General features: G+C 45.6%; 1 protein-coding gene across 1 annotated transcript in view; it reads right to left on the bottom strand.

Annotated features, from left to right (window-relative positions):
* Positions 1 to 23,187, bottom strand: part of LOC144673649 (cell adhesion molecule CEACAM7-like) — an 80,993-nt gene extending 57,806 nt beyond the window's left edge. The window contains exons 1-3 of the mRNA XM_078535380.1: positions 22,923 to 23,187; positions 16,804 to 17,109; positions 2,580 to 2,843 (exon numbers count right to left, since the gene is read on the bottom strand). Of these exons, the coding sequence (XP_078391506.1) occupies positions 2,580 to 2,843; positions 16,804 to 17,109; positions 22,923 to 22,983 (631 nt within the window). The 5' untranslated portion in view covers positions 22,984 to 23,187. The remainder of the gene's footprint in view (positions 1 to 2,579; positions 2,844 to 16,803; positions 17,110 to 22,922) is intronic.
* Between the last annotated feature and the right edge of the window lie 4,052 nt (positions 23,188 to 27,239).

Raw genomic sequence — 27,239 nt, 5'->3', positions numbered from 1 at the left:
ACACATTAGTGCCCGTCTGCTGAACACATTAGTGCCCGTCTGCTGAACACATTAGTGCCCGTCTGCTGAACACATTAGTGTCTATTCTATGAACACATTAGTGCCCGTCAGATAAACACATTAGTGTCTATTCTATGAACACATTAATGTCTATTCTATGAACACATTAGTGTCTATTCTATGAACACATTAATGTCTATTCTATGAACACATTAGTGTCTATTCTATGAACACATTAGTGTCTATTCTATGAACACATTAGTGTCTAATCTATGAACACATTAGTGTCTAATCTATGAACACATTAGTGTCTAATCTATGAACACATTAGTGTCTATTCTATGAACACATTAGTGTCTATTCTATGAACACATTAGTGTCTATTCTATAAACACATTAGTGTCTATTCTATGAACACTTTAGTGCCCGTCAGATGAACACATTAGTGCCCGTCAGATGAACACATTAGTGTCTATTCGGTGAACACATTAGTGCCCGCCAGGTGAACACATTAGTGCCCGTCAGGTGAACACATTAGTGCCCATCAGGTGACCACATTAGATCCCGTCAGGTGAACACATTGGTGCCCGTCAGGTGAACACATTGGTCTCCGTCAGGTGAAGACATTGGTCTCCGTCAGGTGAAGACATTGGTCTTCGTCAGGTGAAGACATTGGTCTCCGTCAGGTGAAGACATTGGTCTCCGTCAGGTGACCCCATTAGTCTCCGTCAGGTGACCCCATTAGTGCCCGTCAGGTGACCCCATTAGTGCCCGTCAGATGACCCCATTAGTGCCCGTCAGGTGAACACATTAGTGTCTATTCTACGAACACATTAGTGTCTATTCTATGAACACATTAGTGCCCGTCAGGTGAACACATTAGTGCCCGTCAGGTGAACACATTAGTGCCCGTCAGGTGAACACATTAGTGTCTATTCTATGAACACATTAGTGCCTATTCTATGAACACATTGGTGCCCGTCAGGTGAACACATTGGTGCCCGTCAGGTGAACACATTGGTCTCCGTCAGGTGAAGACATTGGTGCCCGTCAGGTGAAGACATCAGTCTCCGTCAGGTGAAGACATTAGTCTCCGTCAGATGAACACATTAGTCTCCGTCAGATGAACACATTAGTCTCCGTCAGGTGAACACATTAGTCTCCGTCAGGTGAACACATTAGTGTCTGTCAGATGAACACATTTAGTGTCTGTCAGATGAACACATTTAGTGTCTGTCAGATGAACACATTTAGTGTCTGTCAGATGAACACATTTAGTGTCTGTCAGATGAACACATTTAGTGTCTGTCAGATGAACACATTTAGTGTCTGTCAGATGAACACATTTAGTGTCTGTCAGATGAACACATTAGTGTCTGTCAAATGAACACATTAGTGTCTGTCAGATGAACACATTAGTGTGTGTCAGATGAACACATTAGTGTCTGTCAGATGAACACACTTAGTGTCTGTCAGATGAACACATTAGTGTCTGTCAGGTGAACACATTAGTGTCTGTCAGATGAACACATTAGTGCCTGTCAGATGAGCACAATACTGCCCACTGGCTGAACACATTAGATCCGGTCAGATTCTGGACACAGTGTCACAGCAGTTTTCACCTCTAGGTGACAGGGGTTTTCTGGTGGTCAATTGGCTGCTTACGACCTGTGTCCGTTCATTCCCTCATTGTCTCATGTGCTGTCAGAGCAGAACACAGCAGTTATTCTAACATTGACCTTCAGGAAAGGTCAGAGTGACTGAACGTTAATGTGTATTGTATGTGTGAGTGGAGTAGGAGACCAGGGGAATGACTTGGCATTGCATTTCCCAAACTCCCACACTCTATGGAAGTACAGGGAAAAGTCCCTGTGCTGGGAATTCTGTCTCCCACTTCCTCGATATGGTTCAATGGATGAAGTGAAGTGAACCCACATTACCAGAACTCACCCACACCCCCTCACAGGAATATCAACAGCAAAGGCAGGATTTTTAGGATGGTGGGTACAATTGGCGGGTCTGGAATTGGCCGGAGAATGGACTGCAGACTGGAGTTCGCCTCCGGCCGTGATTTCACTCCGATTGACAGCCAGCCAGCATGAAGCGTGGGCTGAAATGCTGTGCGCTGCTGGCGTGGGGCTGGGAGGAGGGTGGGTGCTGACCTAAGCACGGGCGTGGGCGAGCGCTGAGAGAAAGCTACAAAGGCAGAGAGCTGAAGGCCTGGAAAGCATGAAATAAAGTCTTTTAAAATCAAGCAAAAAATATCCAAGCATCACAATCAGTCACCTGAACATACACATGATAAAAAATGCTATCTATAGATTTTTCTTTTATTTAATAACGGAAGCCTCATCCGGAGGTGGGAGTCCTGTCATTTCCCTTGGATGAGGTTTCACCCACCGATCAGCATCAAATTCTGGCTCTAGTCTCCTACTGGTCACCAGACAGGCTTTATGCTCAGTTAGACTGAACTTTGCAGAAAGCATTCACACTTCCCCAATCCTGATTTAAAAACACATTGCTGTGCATTGCAAGAAACCTCTACCTTCCACACTAATAAGAAACCTGGACACACTCACTTTTGATCGTCAATTGGAAGAAGCTGCTGGCTCTTGCAAAGGGATTTTCCACCAAGCAGGTGTAGGTGCCGGAATCTGACTGTTGTGCCATATTAATGATCAAAGTTCTGTTATTATCGATCAAGCTAAAGCGCTTATCCAGAAATTTGATTCCTGCTGCAAACCACGTGATAGACTGGACTTTAGTTGACACGGTGCAGGTCAACGCGATAACACTGTTTTCCCTGTTGGAATTACTGGATATGTGGGGCCTGAGAAGATCATCTAGGGAGAGATGGAACAGCTGATTTTAATATTATGAGGAGAATGGGTAACTCACATGGCTTGTTGGTGGTTTGGTTTCCACTTTAAATACTAGTTTGATTTCTCTTCAGTTCACATGTGGCCTGTTCTGGATTGGGGAAGTCCCCTACTACTTAGGAGTGACTTGGGTCTAATCCCAGTAGCTTTCTTCAAAAACACCTTTATTTATACAGCAGTCCATTCTAGGCAAGTACATCTCTCTCTTGTGCAGACAGTTCCATCTTCTCTTCAGTTTCCTGCACATGACTGCTGATGTCACTATTACACCATCACATACATTACTACTTCATTACCATAACTATTAACCCGTTATTTTACATCTCCTCAGGTATAATCTCAACTTTCTTAATAGCAATCTCAAACCCTTTTCTTAAACTTTTTCTATTAGCAGCATCTTCCCTGCAGGTCTGAGCTTCCCACGTTCAGTCTATGCAATGCTTTCCCTGACCTTGTTCTTGTCCCTCATCGTTTGCTGACTGGGTCACCATTCTGCAGCTAACTGATGTAGTCTTCATTTCATATTCCCAGGGCTTGTGATATTCAAACTCATTAGTTCTTGCAGCCTCCAGTGGTTTTATCACTTTTCAGTTTCTCCTGAATGTACCAGGTGGAGTTGGAATGAGATAGGGAAGGGTTGGTTTGCTTGTTTAATAACTGTGCCTTCAGACTTTTGATCTCTAATCCATGCTTTCGGACCTGTTACTAACATTGCTGAAGTCTTCAGAAAGGGGTTTCCCTTCCCACCATCTGAACAGTCCCCCCCGGTGCCATTTCACACCCCATAGAGCATTCACTGGCTTCAGACAGGACTGTCACCTCAGGAAGTCCCGCCTCAGGGAGCTGCAGGCTAATCTGAACAGGACTGGGACTGCGTGCAGTCCCCACAGCCCAAGTCCCAGGATTCGAGGGACAAGTACGTTTTGGTGGTCTCAGGGTGGGGTGGTAGGTGAGGACTGGGGAGATGGACTTAGGGGGTTTGGGGTGTCAGTCAAGTGGCCAGGAAGGCGGGGAGGGGGAGGCAATTGCCTTGCTGCTGAACTTCCCCTGCTAGCCTGAAAATTGAGACTGGGCAGAAAGCAGCCCTTAAATCGTCAAGAATTGGCCACTTAAAGCCTCAATTGGGGCAAGGGCAGAGGGTAGAGGGCCTCGCCCATCCCAGGGCATAATCGCGGAGAGGTCGGGAATCCAACAGGAAGTCCATCTGACAAATGTAACGCTCACCCCGCTGACAAACCCTGTCTCCCAACACCCACCCACCCCTTTCCCAGGGGAGAACATACAATTCTGCCCATTCTCCCGCCTTCCTCCTTGAATTGCACACTTGGATTTACAGAACTGCTTGAAATGTCCTTTCTGCAATGGAAACACTGCGCCCCCTGCTGGGCAGTCCTGCCTTCTTTGCTGCTTTTTAGCGACATCGGGCAGGATTGTGCCCTTGATGGGCGGGCGGGCGGGCAGTCAATCGCTGTCGCCGAAACGGGCCCTGCCACCCGACGGGAAGCGCTATGCGCTCCCTGTGCAGGCGGGGGGGGGGGGGATTCCCCCACTGTCAGAGAGCATGCGCGCGAAAGCGCTGCCTCGGAGTGCACCGAAAGGCTGGCAAATATTACAAACAGAACAATTAAACATTCATTAACATGTCCCCCTCATGTGAAAATATCACACAGGATGGGACATGTTAATCAAATGAACAAAAACTTTAGTAAACGTTTTAAAACCGCCAGTGGATGAGGTTTGTAAAAACAATCTCCTACCCGCCTGCCCGTTGGGCCTGTGGTCCGAGCCGAAGTTCGCACGGGCCCCACGAGATCCTCGATGATTGACAAGTTAAGGGCCTTAACGATGCCTTTAATGAATGGCGGGCGTGCGTCCCGCTGCATAGCGCACCAGCCGACTGACATATCACGATGCCGCGTGGTGACGTTTGAAGTGCTGGTGTCCGGGCTCCGCCACCCACACGCCAGCCAGAAGATTCTGCCCACAGTGTGGGGCACTTTCAAATGGCTGCTGCAGGGTTTGCCGCTTTCTCTTTTGAGGGGCTTTTGATTGGGCGGGGCTGCCACCTTCGGGCCCAAACCACTAACAAGTTCATCCGAAGCTTTGGTATTTCCACAGATTAAGACCTGATTTTGCTCCCTAAATTTGGCCTGTCTAACGTATTGAACCATTTGTTCGAGTGTTAGGTCATCTTTTGACTGCAAAAGATCTGACAGCTTTTCATCGTAGACGCTGACAACAATGTGAACACAAATAAGTTTATCTTTCAATAACTGGCTAGTTTATCCAGGTCTGTAAGGAACAATTCAATGGATTCCACTGGCCTCTGGGATCTCTCATTGAATTGTGCTCACTCAATTACCAGGTTTGATTTTGAGCTGAAGTATTCATCAAATGCTTTCAAGTTGGTTTCCAAATCTGCATATATCTCTTCTACCTCCTGTCTCAGGAGGACATCATCACCAGCAAAGCCCACTGCCTACAGGAACGTACTAACCTGGTGTTTCTGCTCTTTTGCATGCAAGCCTGATTCTGCTCCATACCTCAGGAGTGTCTTTTTCCACAACTCCCAACGCTGGCCTCTTTGTGGACCTTCAAGGTTTGCAAACTCGAGGCTGCAGAAGGAGCAGTGACTGCTCAACTGGTACTGACACCGCTCTCAATTCTCAGTGTGCCTCTCACTAAGGTAAGTCCTCTGATTCTTCCTTTGAAGAAGTCTTCTCCCCATGGGTGTTCCGTCAATGGCACCAAACTGTTGTTAGATTGGTGTCACCATTGCTGCTGCCATGGTTTGTGATTTGGTTTCCTCTTTAAATGCTATTTGGATGCCTCTTTGGGTAACTTGTGACCAGTTCTGGATTGGGAAGTTTTCTCACTACATATGAGTGACTTGGGTCTAACTCTGGTAGGTTACTTCCAAATTCCTTTATTTACACTATAATACGTCCTAAACTTCCAGGTAAGTACATCTCTCTCTTGTACAGACTGTTCCATCTTCTCTTAGTCTCTTGCACATGGCTGCTGATGTCACTGTTACACCATGATACACATCATTATCTCATTACCATAACTATTAACCAGTTATTCTACAATCCCTCCCACATCCACAACCTGGGACTGAAGCTGAACATTGGAGGATAATGAGGTGTATGGACTCAAGCACAGTCAGTGAGTCTCAATAAAGATGGCTCAGGGGACACAAACCAGCAATCTCACTCCGAAATGGCTGGGTGCTGCTGGGTCCCTGGGCTGGTTTGAACCTGTGGGTGATTAATGCTGACACTGTGCACAGGGCTGGGCAGACTGCTTCCATCTTCAGCAATGCCTCATCTCTCAACAATCACTCTGGAAAGAAACATTCCAATGATTCTGATAAAAGGTCATAGATTTGAAAGGTGAACTCTGTTTCTCTCTCCACAGATGCTGCAGAGTATTTCCGGCATTTTCTGCTTTTATTTCAGATTACCAGTATCTGTCGTATTTTGTATTAGAATAAGTGGATTGTGAGTTATCAAGGAAGCCATTTTAAGTTTAATGGCTTCCTGCAGCCATTTCACAATCCATGTAAACATAGAAACATCGGAACAAAGGAGTTAGGAGTGTGAGTAGGCCCCTCAAGCCTGCTCCACCATTAGATGATAGCTGATCTTCTACCTCAAAGCCATTTCCCACACTATCCCCATATTCCATAGCACTATGGGGTAGAGAATTCCAAGAGTTCACCACCCTCTAAATGAAGAAATTCCTCCTCATTTCAGTCCTAAATGCCTACCTCTTATTCTGAGATGGTGTCCCCTGGTTCCAGCACCTCACCCCCACACACCCCTACAACCTGGGGAAACATCATTTCTGCATCTACCCTGTTGAGAAAGTAAGAATTTGTGTTTCAATGAGATCACCTTTATTCTTCTAAAGTCTAGAGAATATCAGCCCAGCCTCCCCAATGTCTCCCCAATCCAGGGATCAGTCTGGTGAACCTTCATTGCACTCCCTCAATGGCAGTTAGTATATCCTTACTTTGTTAAGGAGAGCAAAACTCTACACATTACTCCAGGTGAAGTCTTACCAAGAATCTATACAATTGCAGCAAGACTTCTTTACTCCTCTACTCAAATCCTCTTGCAATAAAGGCTAACATACCATTTACCTTCCTAATTCCTGTACCTGCATGTTAGCTTCAGTGACTTATGAACAAGGACACCCAGGTCCCTTTGGACATCAACACTTCCCAACCTCTCACCATTTAAGAAATACTCGCATTTCTGCTTTTCCTACCAAAGTGGATAGCTTCACACTTTCCCACATTATATTCCATTTTCCATGTTCTTGCCTGTAGTATAAAGGGTTAACAAATGGGATATGCTATGATGTAGATGACGAATGTGACATTGACATCAGTCAGTCATGTGTTACACTCTCTCTCAAGACAGAGGTTGGAATACCATGCCTAGGAGCAGCATGCCTACTCTACAGCCTACAGTCTGTCTACTAACCAAGTATCACAACTAGAGTCAAAGATAGAAGGACCATCTCAGAACATTGCCCATTCAATTAGAGTATCTAAATCCTCCTGAAGCCTCTTTGTCTTCTCCTCACAATTCTCATTCCCACCTAATTTTGTGCAATTAGCAAACCTGGAAAAATTACATTGGTCCCCACATCTAAATCATTGCTATAAATTGTGAATACCTGGGATGCAAGCACTAACCCTTGACTAGTCACAGTCTGCCAATCTGAGAATGACCCATTAATTCCTACTCTGTTTTATGTCCATTAACCAATTCTTAATTCATGCCAGTAGATTATCCCCAATCCCATGTGTTCTAAGGTGAAGGGGGAGGGTGATAAGGCAGAGGTCATGGTACATGTTGGTATCAATGACATAGGTAGAAAGAGGGATGAGGTCTTGCATCAAGAATTCAGGGAGTTAGGCAGTAGACTGAAAAGCAAAACCTCTCGGGTTGTAATCTCTGGATTACTCCCAGTGCCACGTGCCAGCGAGCTCAGAAATAGGAGAATAGCGCAGATGAATACGTTGGTGCAGGAGGGAGGGTTTTAGATTCCTGGATCACTGGGACTGTTTCTGGGGAAGGTGGTACCTGTACAAGTGGGACAGTCTACATCTGAACCAGAGCGGGACTAACATGCTTGCGGGCGGGTTTGCTAGTGCTGTTGGGAGGAGTTTAAACTAATTCGGCAGGGGGCGGGGACACAGAATGTTAGCAGAATAGGGACACATCATAATACAGTAAAACAATCAAGTCAGAGGGAGTACAGCTGCATTAAGTTTTAAGGGAGTAAGGCAAGGTTGGATGGCCTCTACTTTAATGCCAGGAGTAGTACAGGTAAAACAGATGAGTTAAGGGTGAGGATTAACACGTGGAATTGTGGTATAGTAGCCATCACAGAGATGTGGTTGAGGGAGGGGCAGGATTGGCAGCTCAACATTCTGGGATATAGAATCTTCAGGTGAGACAGGGGAGGGGGTAAAAGAGGAGGAGGTGTTGCATTATTAGTTAAGGAGTCAGTTACTGCAGTAAGGAGAGATGATATGTTGGAGGGGGCATCGAATGAAGCTTTGTGGATAGAGCTTAGGAATAAAAAAGGGGCAGCCACATTGTTAGGTGTTTATTATAGGCCCCCATATAGTCAGTGGGAAACTGAGGAGCAAATATGTGCACAATTTGTGGAGGTGTGTAAAAACAATAACAATAGGGTAATTATATTAGGTGATTTCAACTTTCCCAACATTAATTGGGATAGACATAGTGTTAAGGGCTTGGATGGAGTGGATTTCTTGAAATGTGTACACGAGAACTTTTTAAGGTCAATATGTATGAGTCCAACAAGGGACAGCGCAGTGCTGGACCTAATTCTGGGGAATCCAGCCGGGCAGGTTGCTGAGGTGGTGGTGGTGGTGGGGTAGCATTATAGTGGTAGTGACCACAACCAGGGAAAGAGTAAGGCCTATAAGGGACCAAGGGGGCAATCTATGGAGCCAGAGGACTTCGCTAGAGTGTTGAATGAATACTTCACATCTGTCTTCAACCAAGAGAATGAGGATGAAGGTATCAAAATGGGTAGAGAGACTGTGAGGTTCTTAAGCAAATGGATATAGGGAGTGACAAGATATTGGAGGTATTGGCAGGCTTAAAAGTGGACAAATCTCCAGGTCTGGATGATTTGTGTCCCAGACTGCTGAGGGAGGCAAGGGAGGAGATTGCAGGTGCTCAGACCCAAATTTTTAATTCCTCTCTGGCCACAGGGGAGATGCCAGAGGACTGGAGAACAGCTAATGTGGTTCCGCTATTTAAGAAGGGTTGTAGAGATAAGCCAGGGAACCACAGGCCAGTGAGTCTCACGTCAGTGGTAGGGAAACTATTGGAGAAAATTCTGAAGGAGAGTTTCTATCTCCACTTGGAGAGGCAAGGTTTGATCAGGGATAGTCAGCATGGCTTTGTCAGAGGGAGGTCATACCTAACAAATTTGATTGAATTTTTTGAGGAGGTGACCAGGTCTGTAGATGAGGGTAGTGCTGTTGATGTAGTTTATATGGGTTTCAGCAAAGCCTTTGACAAGTTCCCACATGGGAGACTTATAAAGAAGGCAAATGCACATGGGACACAGGGTAATTTGATAAGGTGGATTCAAAATTGGCTTAGTTGTCGGAGGCAGAGGGTTATGACAGAAGGATGCTTTTGTGACTGGAAGCCAGTGTCCAGTGGCGTACCACAGGGATCTGTGCTCAGTCCCCTATTATTTGTCATTCATATAAACAACATAGATGGCTATGTGGGGGGTAGGATTAGTAAGTTTGCGGATGACACAAAGATTGGCCGGGTGGTTAACAGTGAGCTTGAGTGTCTTGGGCTACAGGAAGATATAGACGGGATGGTCAAATGGGCAGATAAGTGGCAGATGGAATTTAACCCTGAAAAGTGTGAGGTGATACACTTTGGAAGGAGTAATTTGACAAGAAAGTATTCAATGAACAGCATGACACTAGGAAGTTCTGAGGAATAAAGGGGCCTTGGCGTGTGTGTCCATAGATCTCTGAAGGTGGAGGGGCATGTTAGTGGGGTGGTGAAAAAGGCATATAGGACACTTGCCTTTATCAATCGAGGCATAGATTAGAAAAGTAGGGAGGTTATGTGGGAGTTGTATAGAACCTTGGTGAGGCCACAGCTGGAGTACTGTGTGCAGTTCTGGTCGCCACATTATAGGAAGGATGTGATTGCACTGGAGGGGGTGCAGAGGAGATTCACCAGGATGTTGCCTGGGATGAAACATTTAAGTTATGAAGAGAGGTTGGATAGACTTGGGTTATTTTCATTGGAGCAGAGAAGACTGAGGGGCGACCTGATTGAGGTGTACAAGATTGAAGGGCATGGACAGGGTGGATAGGGAGCAGCTGTTTCCCTTAGTTGAAGGGTCAGTCACAAGGGGACATAATTTCAAGGTGAGGGGCAGGAGGTTTAGGGTGGGGGGGGGAAGGATGTGAGGAACAACATTTTTACCCAGAGGGTGGTGACGGTCTGGAACGTGTTGCCTGGGAGAGTGGTGGAGGCGGGTTGCCTCACATCCTTTAAAAAAAGTACCTGGATGAGCACTTGGCCCATACCCTGAATGTTATGACGTGCCAAGTGCTGGTAAATGAGATTAGGTATGTAGGTAGGTAGGTCAGGTGTTTCTCATGTGTCGGTGCAGACTCGATGGGCTGAAGGGCCTCTTCTGCACTCTGCGATTCTGTGAACGCTGTAATGGAGTCAGGAGCTGAGTGGCCCTGGCAGAACCCAAACTGGGCCTCAGTGAGCAGGTTATTGCTAAGCAAGTGCCGCTTGATAGCACTGTTGATAATCCCTTCCATTACTTTACTGATGATGGAGAGTAGATTGATGGGGTGATAATTGGCCGGGTTGGATTTGCCCTGCTTCTCGTATACAGGACATACCTGGGCAATTTTCCACATATTCGGATAGATGCCAGTGTTGCAGATGTCACTTGGCTAGTTTGGCTAGGGGCACGGCCAGTTCTGGAGCACATGTTTTCAGTGCTATTGCCAGGGCCCATAACCTTTGCAGTATCCAGTGCCTTTAGCCGTTTCTTGATATCATGTGGAGTGAATCGAATTGGCTGAAGACTGGCATCTGTGATGCTGGGGACCTCCAGAGGAGGCCGAGATGGATCATCCACTTGGCACTTCTGGCTGAAGATTGTAACAAATGCCTCAGCCGTATCTTTTGCACTAACGTGCTGGGCTCCTCCATCATTGAGGAGGGGGATATTTGTGGAGCCTCTTTCTCCAGTGAGATGTTTAATCATCCTCCACCATTCATGACTGGTTGTGGCAGGACTGCAGAGCTTAGATCTGATCCATTGGTTGTGGGATCGCTTAGCTCTGTCTGTCTATCACTTGCTGCTTATGCTATTTGGCACGCAAGTAGTCCTGGGTTATAGCTTCACCAGGTTTGTACCTCATTTTTAGGTATGCCTGGTGCTGCTCCTGGCATGCCCTCCTGCACTCTTCATTGAACCAGGGTTGATCCCCTGGCTTGATGGTAATGGTAGAGTGGGGGATATGCCGGGCCATGAGGTTACAGATTGTGTTCGAGTACAATTCTGCTGCTACTGATGGCCTACAGCACCTCATGGATGCCCAGTCTGGAGTTGCTAGATCTGTTTGAAATCTATCCCATTTAGCACGGTGGTAGTGCCAAACACAACATGATGGAGGGGATCCTCAATGTGAAGGTGGGACTTCATCTCCACAAGGTGGTCACTCCGACTGCTACTGTCGTGGACAGATGCATTTGCAGCAGGCAAAGGATGAGGATGAGGTCTCTTGTTGGTTCCCTAATCACCTGCCGCAGCCCCAGTCTAGCAGCTATGTCCTTTAGGACTTGGTCAGCTCGGTCAGTAGTGGTGCCACTGAAGCACTCTTGGTGCTAGACATTGAAGTCCCCCACCCAGAGTACATTCTGCATCCTTGCCACTCTCAGTGCTTCCTCCCAAGTGATGTTCAACATGGAGAAGCACTGATTCATCAGTTGAGTGGGGGTGGTATGTGCTAATCAGCAGGAGGTTTCCTTGTCCATGTTTGACCTGATGCTATGAGACTTCATGAGGTCCAGAATTGATGCGGAGGTCTCCCAGGGCAACTCCCACCTGACTGTGTACTACTGTGCTATCACCTCTGCTTGGTCTGTCCTGCCCATGGAACAGGACAAACCCAGGGATGGTGGTGTCTGGAACATTGTCTGTAAGGTATGATTCCACGAGGATGACTATGTCAGGCTGTTGCTTGACTAGTCTATTAGGCAGCTCTCCCAATTTTGGCACTAGCACCCCGCTGTTTTTAAGGAGGACTTTGCAGGGTCGATAGGCTCAGTTTGCCATTGTCGTTCTCGGTGCCTAGGGCAATGCTCGGTGAACTGTCCAGTTTCATTCCTTTTTTTGTAACTTTGTAGCAGTTTGTTACAACGGAGTGGCTTGCTAGGGCCATTTCTGAGTCAATTACATGTCGGCCAGACCAGGTAAGGACAGCAGATTTCCTTCCCTGAAGGGCATTGGTGTCTTTGTCACATGTGTCTTTTATTGTAGTGTGGTGTGTTTGACCACTGTTTGCCCGTTAATTCACATGTACCTCAATGGTAGAGTATAAGACTGAAAATTGTTTGTTTAATCTATACCTTTCTGACCTTGTAGAGTTTATTTTTGTTTGTTCAAAAACTGTAGAATCTTATTGATTTTTCTGTAGCAAAAGTCTTGAATCTCAAACTTTGTCTACTTTAAACAAACCATTGATCCCTCACTAAATCACACCAAAACCTTGGCGGGCTGGGCCAGGATCATAACACTGTCAATAAGGATTTTCCCTTTAACTTACCATCTGATAGTCCTCTCTTACCTTATAGAGAGAAAGTCTTGCTTGAACTTAAAGGAATTGATGGTGAATTGGTCAATTGTAATTCTATGTTTTAATCATTTAATAAACCCACGAAAAAATCCTGCAGTACAGGGGACATGAAAATCTGCAATTTTCCTCAATACCCTATGTTTAGAGATAAAAAACTAACGATTGCTACAACTGATGGCTATCATGTGTCTTTGCTGGGAAATGATGGTCCCTATGATGAACTGCCTGCCAATACTCAGTATACAATAACAACTGTACTTATATAGCATCTTTAAACGTAATGAAACATCCTAAGACATTTGACACAGACATAAAACAAAATATGACAGTGACCTACATTAATGGAAATTAGATTAGATGACCGACAGTTTGCTTAAAGAGCAAGGTTACAAGGAATGTCTTAAAAGGAGGAAAGGGACGGAGATGTGAAGAGGTGTATGGAGGAAATTCCAGAGCTTACAGCCCAGGCAGCTGAAGGCACGGCCACCAATGGTGAAGTGATTAAAATCAGCAATGCTCAAGAGGCCAGAATTAGAGGAGTGTAGTTATCTTGGAGGGATGAAGGGCTGGAGGAGATGAGAGAGATAGGGAGGGGGGCAGAGTCATGGAGGGATTTGAAAATAAGGATAAGCATTTTAGAATCAAAGGAGAGGGTGGTGATGGGTAAATGAGAAATGGCACGAGTTAGGATATGGACAGCAGAGCTTCGAATGATCTCAAGTTTATGGAGAGATAGGATGTGGGACGCCGACAAGGAGTGTATCAGTATAGTTGTGCCTGGAGGTAACAAAGGCATAAATGAGGGTTCCAGCAGCAGATGAGCTGAGACAAGGACAGAGTCAGGTGATCTCACCTAGGAAGTAGGCGATGGTGATGGTGCAGATGTGTGATTGAAAGCTCATCTCAGGGTCAGGTATGACACTTTGTGATCCGGCTGGTTCAGCCTCAGAGTTGCCGGGGGAGAGGGATGGAGCGGGTGGTGAAGGAGCAGAGTTTATGAGGAGGACTGATGAGGCTTTAGTCTTCCCAATATTTAATTGGAGGAAATTTCTGCTCATCCAGAACTGGATGCTGGATATGAAATCTGACAATTTAGAGACAGTGGAGGGGGTATTTGTGGAGACAGGTGAAGGAAAAGGCGGTGGAGTTGCATTGCTGGTTAAAGAGGAAATTAACAATAGTGAGGGAAGATACTAGCTCCGATGATGTGGAATCTGTATGGGTAGAGCTGAGAAACACTAAGGGGTAAAAAACATTAGTGGGGATTGTATATAGACCCCCAAACTGTAGTGGTGATGCTGGGAATGGCATTAAACAGGAAATTAGAGACACATGCAATAAAGGAACATCCGTAATTATGGGTGACTTTAATCTGCATATAGATTGGGCAAATCAAATTAGTAACAATACCCTAGAGGAGGAATTCCTGGAGTGTATACAGGATGTTTTTCAGGACCAATACGTTGAGGAACCAACAGAGAACAGGCAATCCTAGGCTGGGTATTGTGTAATGAGAAAGGAATAATTGGCAATCTAGTTGTGCGAGGCCCCTTGGGGATGAGCGACCATAATATGATAGAATTCTTCATCAGGATGGAGAGTGACGTCGTTGATTCTGAGACTAGGGTCCTGAATCTTACTAAAGGAAACTACGATGGTATGAGGTGCGAGTTGGCTATGATGGATTGGGAAACGTTACTTAAAGGGATGACAGTGGATAGGCAATGGCAAACATTCAAAGAGCGCATGATGAACTGCAACAATTGTTTATTCCTGTCTGGCACAAAAGTAAAACAGGAAAGGTGGCCAAACCATGGCTTACAAGGGAAATTAGGGATAGTATTAGATGCAAGGAAGAGGCATACAAATTGGCCAGAAAAAACAACAGACCTGAAGGTTGGGAGCAGTTTGGAATTCAGCAAAGGAGGACCAAGGGATTGATTAAGAAGGGGAAAATAGAGTACGAGAGTGAGCTTGCAGGGAACATAAAAACTGACTGTAAAAGTTTCTATAGGTATGTGAAGAGAAAAAGATTGGTGAAGAGAAACGTAGGTCCCTTACAGTCAGAAACAGGGGAATTTATAATGGGGAACAAAGAAATGGCTGACTAACTAAATACATTCAAACTAAATCTTCACAAAGGAGGACACTAATAACATACCAGAAATGTTGGGGAACACAGGGTTTAGTGAGAGGGAGGAACTGAAAGAAATCAGTATTAGTAGGGAAATGGTGTTGGGGAAATTGATGGGATTGAAGGCCGATAAATCCCCAGGACCTGATAATGTACATCCCAGAGTACTTACAGAAGTGGCCCTAGAAATAGTGGATGCATTGGTGGTCATCTTCCGAGATTCTATAGACTCTGGAACATTAACTACCCTCCAATCTGTAGGAAACGTAACCAAACTATTTTTAAAAAAAAGAGGGGGGGGGGCGGGTGTGTGTGTGTGTGTGTTTGGGGGGGTGTGGGTAGGGTAGGTAGAAAGAAAACAGGGAATTATAGACCAGTCAGCCTGACGTCAGTAGTGGGGAAAATTCTAGAGTCCATTATAAAAGGTTTAATAGCTGAGCACTTAGAAAACAGTGGCAGAATCGGATAGAGTCAACATGGATTTATGAAAGGGAAATCATGCTTGACAAATCTACTGGAATTTTTCGATGTTGTAACTAGTAGAGTTGATGAGGGGGAACCAGTGGATGTGGTTTATTTGGACTTTCAGAAGGCTTTCGACAAAGTCCGACATAAGAGATTGGCGTGTAAAATTAAAGCGCATGGGACTGGGGGTAGTGTATTGAGATGGATAGAAAACTGGTTGGCAGACAGGAAACAGAGTAGGAATAAACGGGTCTTTTTCCGAATGGCAGGCAGTGACTAGTGGGGTACCGCAGTGATTGGTGCTGGGACCCCAGTTATTCACAATGTATATTAATGATTTAGATGAGGGAACTAAATGTAATATCTCCAAATTTGCAGATGACACAAAGCTGGGTGGGTGAGCTGTGAGGAGGATGCAGAGATGCTTCCGTGTGATTTGGACAAACTGAGTGAGTGGGGAAATGCATGGCAGATGCAGTATAATGTGGATAAATGTGAGGTTATCTACTTTGGTAGCAAAAACAGAAAGGCAGGTTATTATCTGAATGGCTATAAATTGAGAGAGGGGAATGTGCAACCCTGGGTGTCCTTGTACACCAGTCGCTGAAGGTAAGCATGCAGGTGCAGCAGGCGGTAAAGAAGGCAAATGCTATGTTGGCCTTCATAGCCAGAGGATTTGAGTACAGGAACAGGGATGTCTTGCTGCAATTGTACAGGGCCTTGATGAGACCACACCTGGAATATTGTGCACAGTTTTGGTCTTCTTATCTGAGGAAGGATGTACTTGCTATAAAGGGAGTGCAGCGAAGGTTTACCAGACTGATTCCTGGGATGGTGGGACAGACATAGGAGAGATTAAGTTGGTTCAGATTATATTCACTGGAGTTCAGAAGAATGAGGAGGGGGGGGGGATCTCATAGAAACCTATAAAATTCTAACAGGACTAGATAGGGTAGATGCAGGAAGGATGTTCCCGATGGTGGGGGAGTCCAGAACCAGGGGTCACAGTCTGAGGATACGGGGTAGACCGTTTAGGACTAAGATGAGGAGAAATTTCTTCAGAGAATGGTGAGCCTGTGGAATTCGCTGCCACAAAGTAGTTGAGGGCAAAACTTTGTATGTTTGTTTTCAAGAAGGAGTTAGATATAGCTCTTGGGGTGAAAGGGATCAAAGGATATGGGGAGAAAGTGGGAGCAGGCTATTGAGTTGGATGATCAGCCATGATCATAATGAATGGCGGAGCAGGCTCGAAGGGCCAAATGGCCTACTCCTGCTCCTAGTTTCTATGTTTCTATGATACCTCTCTGTTGGTATTATATCCCTGTATAGCAAACTACTTCAGGACAGGAGAGGTAAAGGGGCAGATCTTACTCAACAAATAATCAAATAGGCAGATTTACTGTACTTACTGAAAACTGAGAGTTCCACATGTTTTAAGGTGATATTGCTATCAGTCACAATTAAATTGTAGATCCCAGTATCAGCTTCCTTAACTTCAAGTAGCACAAAGGTCTGAGCAGCTGCATAAGAGAGAATTCGGTCTTGGTATGCAGGGGTGGCTTCACCTCGGGGAGCACCTCCAGCTATTAAATAGTTTACTATATTTGCATTGTGATGGTTAGAGAAAACCCAAGATACCGTTGGATATTGCGAAGGATCGTTTGGTCCACTGAATCTAACATTATTTCCTACAATAACCATCATCTTGATCGGCTCTGAAACAGAAGGAAAGTACATTATATGGAATCATTGCAGAAACAACAGTGGATGAGATTACTGGGCCCAGGGTCATTGTTAATCAGCAGTACAGACTGGACACGTCTCAGGAGCTGTTACTGGGATGGCACCGGATCCTTACTGAGTCCCCATCACTATCTACACTAGATAAACACTTGTTCTGACAGAACCATACATGGATTAGCAACACATGATCATTGTTGGTAAAAGATTCCAGAATGGGATTTAATATAAAAGAATTCCATTTGAAGATATGACAACAATTAAATTATATGAGCAATTAGAGAATACAGGAGCTTGGAATACCGATTCCTGTCCCTGATGACACCTACAAAATAAATAAAAAGTGGATGAATGAAGCCCTTGTTTGACCCGATTCCATCAAATATCATTGGGTCTAGAGGCAATGGTCAGGATTGCCAGGGTCACTCCCTCAGGCTATGCCCTTGGGCAGCCATTTCTGGTGGGTCTGCCCTGCTAGTGGAAACTGGAAACACGCAGTGATGGAAACACTGGCTGTTGGGGTTTGAGTCAGGAGTCACTATGGCACAGTTGGAGGCCATTCAGCTCAAAATTGTGCCAGTTCAACAGTTCTGTTGAAGGTTCATTCGGACTCGAAACGTTAACTGTGCTCCTCTCCACAGATGCTGCCAGACCTGCTGAGTTTTTCCAGGTATTTTTGATTTTGTTTTGGATTTCCAGCATCCGCAGTTTTTTGCTTTTATCTTATTGGCTGACACTTGTTGGAGATGGTCATTCTTGCCACACAAGAGAATCCAACCATTGCCCGTACAATGTCTTTACCATCACTGAATCCCCCACTATCAACATCCTGGGGGTTACCATTGACCAGAAACTGAACTGGACTAGCCATACAAATACTGTGGCTACAAGAGCAGGTCAGAGGCTAGGAATCCTGTGACAAGTAACTCACCTCCTGACTCCCCAAAGCCTATCCACCATCGACAAGACACAAGTCAGGAGTGTGATGGAATACTCCCCACTTGCCTGGATGAGTGTAGCTCCAACAACACACAAGCTTAACACCGTCCAGGACAAAGCAGCCCCACTTGATTGGCACCCCATCCACAAACATTCACTCCCTCCACCACCGACACACAGTAGCAGCAGTGTGTGTACCATCGACAAGATGCACTGCAGGAATTCACCAAGGCTCCTTAGACAGCACCTTCCAAACCCACGACCACTACCATCTAGAAGGACGAGGGCAGCAGATGCAAGGAAACGCCATGACCCGCAAGTTCCCTCCAAGTCACTCACCATCCTGATTTGGGCAAGAACTTCACATCTCGTGGACAGGTGCACACATGACCCAGAACAGACGTGAAATAGTGAGAGATGAAAATCGGGTGAGCATCCAGACGTCATCCTGCACACGAGTGATCTTCAGGTCAGTGGGTGTGTGGGTGTCGGAGCTGCGCCTACCAACAATTAAAGGCCATTAAAAAAGCAATTGATTTGGATTTTGTTGTCTGCGTGATTTTGCACTCGTTGCATGGGCAAAACATGCAGCCCACAGCGAAAACTCATGCGATGGTGGGATAAAAAAGGGTCAGCATTATCATGTGAGCAGTTTAGGAGATAGTTTGCTGCTGGTTGCTTATTTGAACTGGAAAGCTTCATCTCTTTTCTGAGCTTCATTCTGAGCATTTCTAGGCTTCATTTCAGGACTCGATCCCCAAGGCCCCTGGAGGATTTTGACCATGTGGACACTTCCGGGTATCAGCCTTCTGTTACCCTGATAACAGAGATTGGGCTCTCCGCTAACAGCACATCTTTCCCCTCCCTCCTCAAGAGAAGGGAAAGAGGCCAGGTGTCCAAACACAGCTTCCAGGGGAGGGACCTGTGGGACAAGGGCTGCAGGACCACCAAAGTGTCCAAGGCAGAAGAAGCCTCTATCCTGCTGCCAGGGTTTACAGGCAGCAATGCACCTCGGACATATTGAGGTAGCTGCAATGCCGAAGAAGGCTCCGCCACTCCAGGAGACAGTGACCTCTGTTTGTCATATGATTGGGCCAGAGATCAGCTCTGACTGTGGGTGGACACCCTATGCTAGTGGTTCTGAGATTCACAGGGGCTCTCAACTTCTCTGCTTCTGCCTCTTTCCAGGGCTCAGTGGGGGATCTGTGTGGCATGTCCCAATCAGCCGTCCACAGTTGCATCAAGCTGGTGACAGACGCTCTTCAGACAGGTATTGACATTCATTCATTTCTGTACAGACGAGGCCAGCCAGGCTGAGTGAGCTAGAAGCTTTGCAGTGATTGCTGGGTTCCCCCTGCTTCCAGGGTACAATCGACTGCATGTGTGGCCATCAAGGGGCCAACGGATCAGCAGGTGCCTTTGTCAACAGGAAGGGCTTCCACTACATGAACGTGCAGATAGTGTGTGACCACAAGATGCTGGTCCTGCGAGTCTGTGCAAGGTACCCAGGCAGCTCCGATGACACTTACATCCTCAGGCACTCGCAGGTGCCAAGGCTGTTCACTGCTCCAGCCCAATTGGATGGATGGCTGCTGGGTGACAAGGGCTATCCCTTGAAAAGGTTGCTCATGATGCCTCTCCGCCACTCGTGAACAAAGTCAGAGCAGTGTTATATTAGGAGTCATGCCTCCACAAGGTTTCTCTCCATCACCACCACCAGTCCTCTGCACTTCTGATGCCTGAACCGTTCAGGGGGAGCAGTACAATACCCTCCAGAGTGGGTGTCACTAATGGTGGTTACATGCCGTGCTCTCCACAATCTGGCACTGGCAAGATAGAACCCACTGGAGGAAGAGGACCTTGAGGTAGCTCCACAGAAGATGAATCCGGCGGTGAGTAAGAGGAGCCTAGTAAGGACTTTTAGGCAGTCCTTTGGATTCTTCAAGAGGTAGGAACACCTTGATCCAACACTCCTTCAGCTAGGCTACCAAAGATCTGCTTCACCTCATGTTAGGGCTGCCGCTTCCATCCTGGATGTTTAAAATGACCCTTCCTTGGAACCCAAAGTCCACTCAGTGCCTGTGCAATAAAGTTTGGAGCCACTCACATCCAGCATGAGATACTGGCATGCCCTGCACCTACAAAACAAGTGAAACATACTCAGGCCCTTAAGTTAAAAGCAAAATTTATATCATGATGGCACTAATCGAATGAAGATAATATATGGTGTTAATGGTCATTGCAGCCTTATCAGAAGCCACGGATACTGGTGGAAGGGCAGAGGAGCTACTGTCATTGAGTGCTGAGGAGCCTACGGAGATAACAAGCAGCACGTGTGCTGTGAGGTGCCTCTGGATGCCCCTGCTTGCTGGGATACTGGGTGCCCCGTGCATCTCCCACACTGGCACTGACCACCTGAGGTCATTGCCTGCATGAGGGCTTGCGGGTTTGAGCACAACCCCAGGAGCCCCCGATTCGGTCCCTGGAGCTCCCTCTCCATCAGAGTTGCCACTCGCTCAATGGAGGAGCCAGTGCGCTCGGCCACGAGGGTCAACACAGTGCTCATGCTCTGCAGGGACTACACCAAGAAACGCCATGGTGCATACCCTCCTCTGTCAGATCGTCCTGGGCATCCAGCATCTGTCGCCTAATGGACGACTCCAGGGGCTCATCTGCCTTCGACTTAGCATCGGCCAGATCCCCAGCAGTCCTCTGACTGCCGGCACCCTGGGCACACTCTGCCTGCACCTCAAGCAGGTAGGAAGTGCCCTCACGGCTATGCACTGACATTCTAGCCCACTCAGGTGCTGGTATGTGCACTGGTGCCTGGTTCAGAGAGCAGGTGTGATGCAGGTGCAGTTGAAGCCTCTGGTGAAGGAGTCCTGTGTTCGTGGGCGAGCTGGCTATTCTAGGGGAGAACAATGTCATGTCATTAGTTTAAAGTCATCACACTGTATGCCAGGTGCCCTGGTGAGACGATGGAGGTCAGCAGCATGATGCCATTATCTTTCAATGGTCAATGGGGACTCAGGTTTGAGGCTCCCATCAATGAAGTGACTACCCAAGAATGTTTGCACAATCTGCCACTCTCACCTCTGTGCACTGCACTCTTCCCTTCGTCAGAGACCCCTGCCTCTCTAGGACTGGCTGGCTGAGGTGGGTGGCGACTCTCCAGCTCCAAGGTGTCCATCTCGTGCCTCCTCAGAATGAGGTGGTTTGGGGGGGCTCTGCCTGTTTTAGTTCATTGGCTGGCGTTATGGCTTCTCTTCTCCCGAAAGGGCAAAGGAGTATCAATTTGTCCACTCTCTACCTGCAGCCCCACTGCAGCCTGGCAAACCCCATCCCAGGGCACCTTGCAGGGCACATCAGAGTCATGGTCCTCAACCCGTGAGGCACTCAGACCAAGTGGCCAGGACTCACCCCCTTGACCTGTTAGTGACAGTTGGCACTCTAACAGGGCAGGGGGCAGGGTATGGCCAGCCCTTGACACTTCACCACACTGATCCATGCCAACATGGTACTCACACTTGCTGAGCGAAGCAGACTGTTTAACCTTTTGCGGCACTGCACCCATGTGCGCCACACAACGTCACGACTGCTGACCTCTGCTGCCACCTCCTCCATTGCTTTTTTGGTCAGGTGCTGTGGCTCCTCCAGCCATCCCTGGTATTAGAGTGTCCCGCCTAACACCAACCTCCTCCACAAGGACCGTGAGGTAACTCATCTGAGAAACGGGGGCTGAATGCCCACACAACTTGCCTTCCCGCCTGATGTTTCCAGCCTCTGGTGAGGCCATTGTTCCAATCACCAGACCGGATGCAAAGATTCTCCCCTGGCAGCCTTCAGGGAGCTGCCTCCTGGTTTCAAAGCACCTGCCGGGTCACCATTGGACCCAGCACTCCACATCCACTGCCCCCGACCAACCATTGAGAACCTCATCCAGCCAAGTTACGTTTGCTACGTGACCAGGAACGAATTCACATCTGCTTCCACTCCTGCCAACTTGATGTGCACACCAAGCATTAAATTCAGGCCTTGGAAACATATTGCCATTCCTTCACTGTCACTGGGTCAAAATCCGGGAACTCTCCCAAACAGCACTGTGGGTGCACCTACACCATGTAGACTGATGCAGTTAAAGAAGGCAGCTCACCACCACTTTCAAGGGGAATTAAGGATGGGCAATAAATGCTAGCCCAGCCAGCGAAGCCCACATCCCCCAATCAAATAAATAGAAAAACCCTTGTTGTAGTACACTGTGCCCACCAGGATGGAAGAACACTCCAGTTGGCCTTCCATCTTCCAAGCTTGACCTCATACACAACGCTGCTGTTCATATCCTGGCCCACACCAAGTCTCGCCGAGTTGCTGACCTACACTGGATCGCAGATCCACCAACGCCTTAAATTCAACATCCAATCCAGTGTTCAAATCCCTTCATTCCCTTACCTCTGCCTATCTCTAAGCTCCTCCACCTGTACACCTCCAGGAGAACTGTGATCCTCCAATCTATTCTCTTATCCATTCCTGATTTTAACCACTCCACAATCAGAGGCTATTCCTTCAGCTGCCTCAGCCCCCAAGCTCTGGAATTCACTCCCTAAACTTCTCTCTAAGAGACCATTTAAACCCTCCTGGCCACCTATCCTAATATCCCCATATAGGACTGTGTCTCATGACCATTGCAGCTGAATACAACACTGTCTACAGTCACCTGCATTCATCCCTTGTATAATCCACTGAATACTTTTCACCAAGCCTTACAGCTTGGCTTTTATTTCCTGATGCTTTTTAGTAGAGAGCCTCCTCCAATACTAGCTTTAAATACACACAGATGAATCAGTTTTACCTGGTGACTCACTCAGGTGATTCTGTGTTGTGAGAAACGCAAAGAAAAAATGAATCTTCATTTCACTCCAGATTATCCAGTATATTCAACTAAGATCAAAAAACACATCAACAGTAATCTTGAGAAACAGGCACTGGTTGGAGGGATGATATATTGTCAGAGACGACAGCTCAAGACCCAATCATCTTATTCCATTGGCAGAATTCTGCTGGAGCTGACACTCAACTTGCCGATATCCAGACAGGGAGATACTGCAATTAGCATCAGGACCTACAGAGAGAGAAACAATGTGGATCATTCACAGAGCCCAGAGAGAGATGGTCACATAAGACATAGGAGCAGAAATTAGGCCATTCGGCCCATCGAGTCTGCTCCACCATTCAATCATGACTGATAAGTTTCTCAACCCCATTCTCCCGCCTTCTCCCCGTAACCTTTGATCCCCTTACCAATCAAGAACCTATCTATCTCAGTCTTAAATACACTCAATGACCTGGCCTCCACAGCCTTCCCATGAGAGAGAGGGATAGTGGCAGCCTGGACACAGAATTGGCTGAATGCTAGCAAGCAGAGAGCAATGGTTAATGGATGTTTTTCATGCAGGGAGAAGCTTTGTAGTGGAATTCTCCAGAGGTCAGAGGTCAGTGTTGGGACCCTTGCTTTTCCTGATATTTATTAATGACCGAGAACTTGGTGTACAGGATACAATTTCAAAGTTTGCGGATGATTTGAAACTTGGAAGCTTCTTGAACTGTGGAGGAGGACGTTGTAGAATTTCAAAAAGGGCAAAGACAAATTGGTGGAATTGGCAGAGTTTGGCAGATGGATTTCATTTTGGAGAATTGTGAACTGGTTCATTTTGGTAGGAAGAACATGGAGACATTATAAAATAAAGGTCCAATTCTAAAGGGGGATCAGGGGCAGAGGCTCATGGTTGGTGTCTGTGTGACCGATTTAATTGAATTAGAGTCAGATACACTGCAAGGTTGAAATTACAAAGATTTAGGTGTAAAGCAGACTTTTGAAATGAAGATGGACAAGCGATGATGAGGATTCTACAGAGCAATAAATGCTGGCCCAGCCAGTGAAATCCACATCCCATGAATGAATTTTAAAAAAGGGTGCAATAAATGGGGAGTTGTTCGATTTTCAAAAGGATGTTTACAACTGACAAGGTAAATAGGGCAAGGTTATTAGGATTATTTTTCCTCAAAAGGAAAGAAGCTATATTGACAACATGAAAGATTTTTATATTATGGGAAAATTACATTTCTGAAGACATGTACAATAGGATTTTACACATTAAAAGAGAGAGAGAAATATGGAAGGCTATGTAGGGGTGTGGCATGTAAAATCTTGAAAGGTACATCATGTGGAACAGACATGGAGGAAGCCTCGAGCAGAATTTTGCAGAACTCTGCAGTGTCCAGTAACTAAAGTTGTTTTGAGCCTTTGGAATTCCACTGTCAGTGGGTGCTTGTGATAACCTTGCTGGATTGCTTATTTGAATTTCAAACCTATTTTGGACTGTTGCCTTAAAGGAGTGTGTAGTTGGAGTCAGGTTAATTAGGAATGTTGGGATTCGTTGTAATCGAATAACTGTAATCTTGTGTCTGTATTTGAATTCTTATAATGTTTTAATTTCATTTTTAAAATCTCTAAAATTAGTGGACTCTACTTTAAATTTAGTGCACAAATCTCCTCATAATAAATACAAATTCCAAAACTGTTGCGATATCGTGGCCCAGTTTCCCTTTGGATTTGGTCTGCCTGGCACATATCAGCCACATCACAAAATATGTGCATAAGTCATTAAAGGCAGCAGGACAGGCTGAGAGAGCAGTTAATGAAGCAGGCAGTATCTTAGGCTTTATTAATAGGGGCATAGTCTACAAGAACAAGTTGTATTTGTATAAGACACTGGTTCAGCCTCAGCTGGAGTACTGCATCCAGTTCTGGTCATCACAATGTAGGAAGGATGTGACGGCATTGGAGAGAGTGCAGAAAAGATTGACAAGAATGGTTCCAAGAATGAGCAAATTCAGAACATAGATTGGAGAAGTTAGGACTGTTTTCCATGAGAAAAAGCAGCTGAGAGGAGATTTGATTGAAATATTCAAAATCACAAGGGGTCAGGGAGAATTTGTTCCCACTCAGTGAAAGGCAACTGAAAAAGTGTCAAAAAAGCCTCTTTTTGAATTTTTTTTAAAAAACTGACTAGAAATTTGGTACTTCACAAAACGGACAGCAAACTGTTTTAAAATGCAAGGCCACCTCCCAAGGTGCAAAAGCAAAAAGGAAGGGAAGGAGGCATTTCAGAGGAACCTACAATCATCAAAACCCATTAAGGAAGAGGTTAAAAATGCAAAGTGCTGAATTTTAATCAACAGTAGACAACAGGAACTGCTAACCAGTGCCAGATGCACCCAACAGACACGCAAACAACCAGGCATGCACTCACCCCCCAACATGGAGAACTAAATAAACTCATCTCCTGTTGGTTCCTACGACCTTGAAGTGGGTCAAAAATTTCAAAGATGACAGATCAAATGTGATTACTTGTTCTCTGACTGCAAGACATGTTAATTGAATTCCTATTTGGGCACTGATAGGTGGTTTTTAAGAACTGGTTTTGCCAAGCCAGGCACAGAAGTCATCTGAAAAAACTGAAGGGAGCAGTAAGGAATCTCTCAAGTTAAGAAAGGGCCTCTCTGTACAGTATAAAAATCCAACCCAAGAGGTAGTGCCCATGCATCAGAGAAAACCTTGGAGAACCCCAATTTCTGGGAGACAGATCAATTAAGAGAAAGGAAACTGTCCAGCAAAGTGCAATTACCTGGATTAAATTCAACTCCAGGATTTTAAAGGGAACCAGCTCACTTCAAATAGCTGCAATGTTCAACAATCTATGCTGCAAATACAAGCAAAGGCATTAATTGCATGCTCTTAACTTCTAATGAAAGTATAATCACTTTCCTAATGTTTTTCTGGTTTATTGTGAAGTAGGCTTATGGGGGTAAGTATAGTTGGGCCTGAGTGATTTAATTACATTTGTAGTCAGGTAGACTGCAAGTTTGAAATCATAAATAGCTCGGTGCTCGACATGCTAATGAGTAATCATGGATGCTGGCATAGGTGTGAAGGGAATTTGTATTTTTAGATACGTGAAGAGATGTGGGTTTCAAAGGGATCTTAGTTTACAATTAGCCAGATCAGCAAGGCTAATGAATGTTTATTTCCCTCCTCACAAAAGTTGCTGACAATATAAAAACTTTTCATGCTGCCAATATTATGAGGGAGTTGAAACTGCAAAGACATATGGAACAATAGAATTTATATATTAAAAGAAGAGAGAAACATATAAAGGAGAATTAAAGGAATGCTAATGTAAACTTTACTCTAATGCAGAAGAAACATGGTTGTTGCATTTTACTCTCTCATCCTTTCCCAATTATATGTGTTTTCATCTTAGGTTAAATACCCCAAGATGGTTGTCGTGCACTGTCCGTCTCTAGTTCCACTACTCCATGGGTCACAACATATATTTCAATGATGTTTCCAGCTAGCTGTACAGCCAAAGTGTGCTTCACCACTAAAATGCCCAGGTTACAACATATATTTAAATGATGCCCAGGTTATAACATATATTTCAATGATGTTTCCAGCTAGCTGTACAGCCAAATGTGCTTCACCACTAAAATGCCCAGGTTACTTCAATAAACAAAATTGGGTTTATTAAAGAACCAGACTCTACTCAAGTAGATAGGCAAAACTTTTAACATTCAGTACGAAATATGAAAATATAATAATTGCTCCACACAAGTCAAGAGGATAAAAAACCAGTTTGTAAAAGTAAATGATTGGATGCTGAAATTTAAATTAGTGGCAATAATACGGGTGTCTAAGGAGTCTTTGGGAAATACTGTACCAGCAAAGGAAACAGGCAATAAAACAAGCAGCAATAGGATAATTTGTAAAGTGTTCCCTTAGAACCTGCTAGAGCGGTGGATATGCCTCAGGATAGTTAAGGGAATTCTTCCCGGGATACTGATCCAGTGAGTCAGGTTACTGGAAATAGAGAGGTTTTGTGTCTAAGGAATTTTCCCTCACTCCAACAAAGCAAGTAAACCAATTAATATTGGAGATACTGGGGCCGTTCAGTCATTTACAGTGGCTGATGATCCAATCTGTCTTCCAGCTGGTTCAAAGAAAGAAAAAGTATTAATGGGAGTTATGAAGCTGTAAATTAACTTTATACAAAAGGAACAAAGTGACTTAGTAAACAGATGTTACTGTGGGAATTGTTCCCAGTTTACC

This window comes from Cetorhinus maximus, unplaced genomic scaffold (genome assembly GCF_964194155.1).
Source record: "Cetorhinus maximus unplaced genomic scaffold, sCetMax3.hap1.1 HAP1_SCAFFOLD_418, whole genome shotgun sequence".
NCBI classification, from domain to species: Eukaryota; Metazoa; Chordata; class Chondrichthyes; order Lamniformes; family Cetorhinidae; genus Cetorhinus; species Cetorhinus maximus.
Note: the sequence above shows the minus strand (reverse complement) of the source record. Positions and strands in the feature narration are given on the sequence as shown.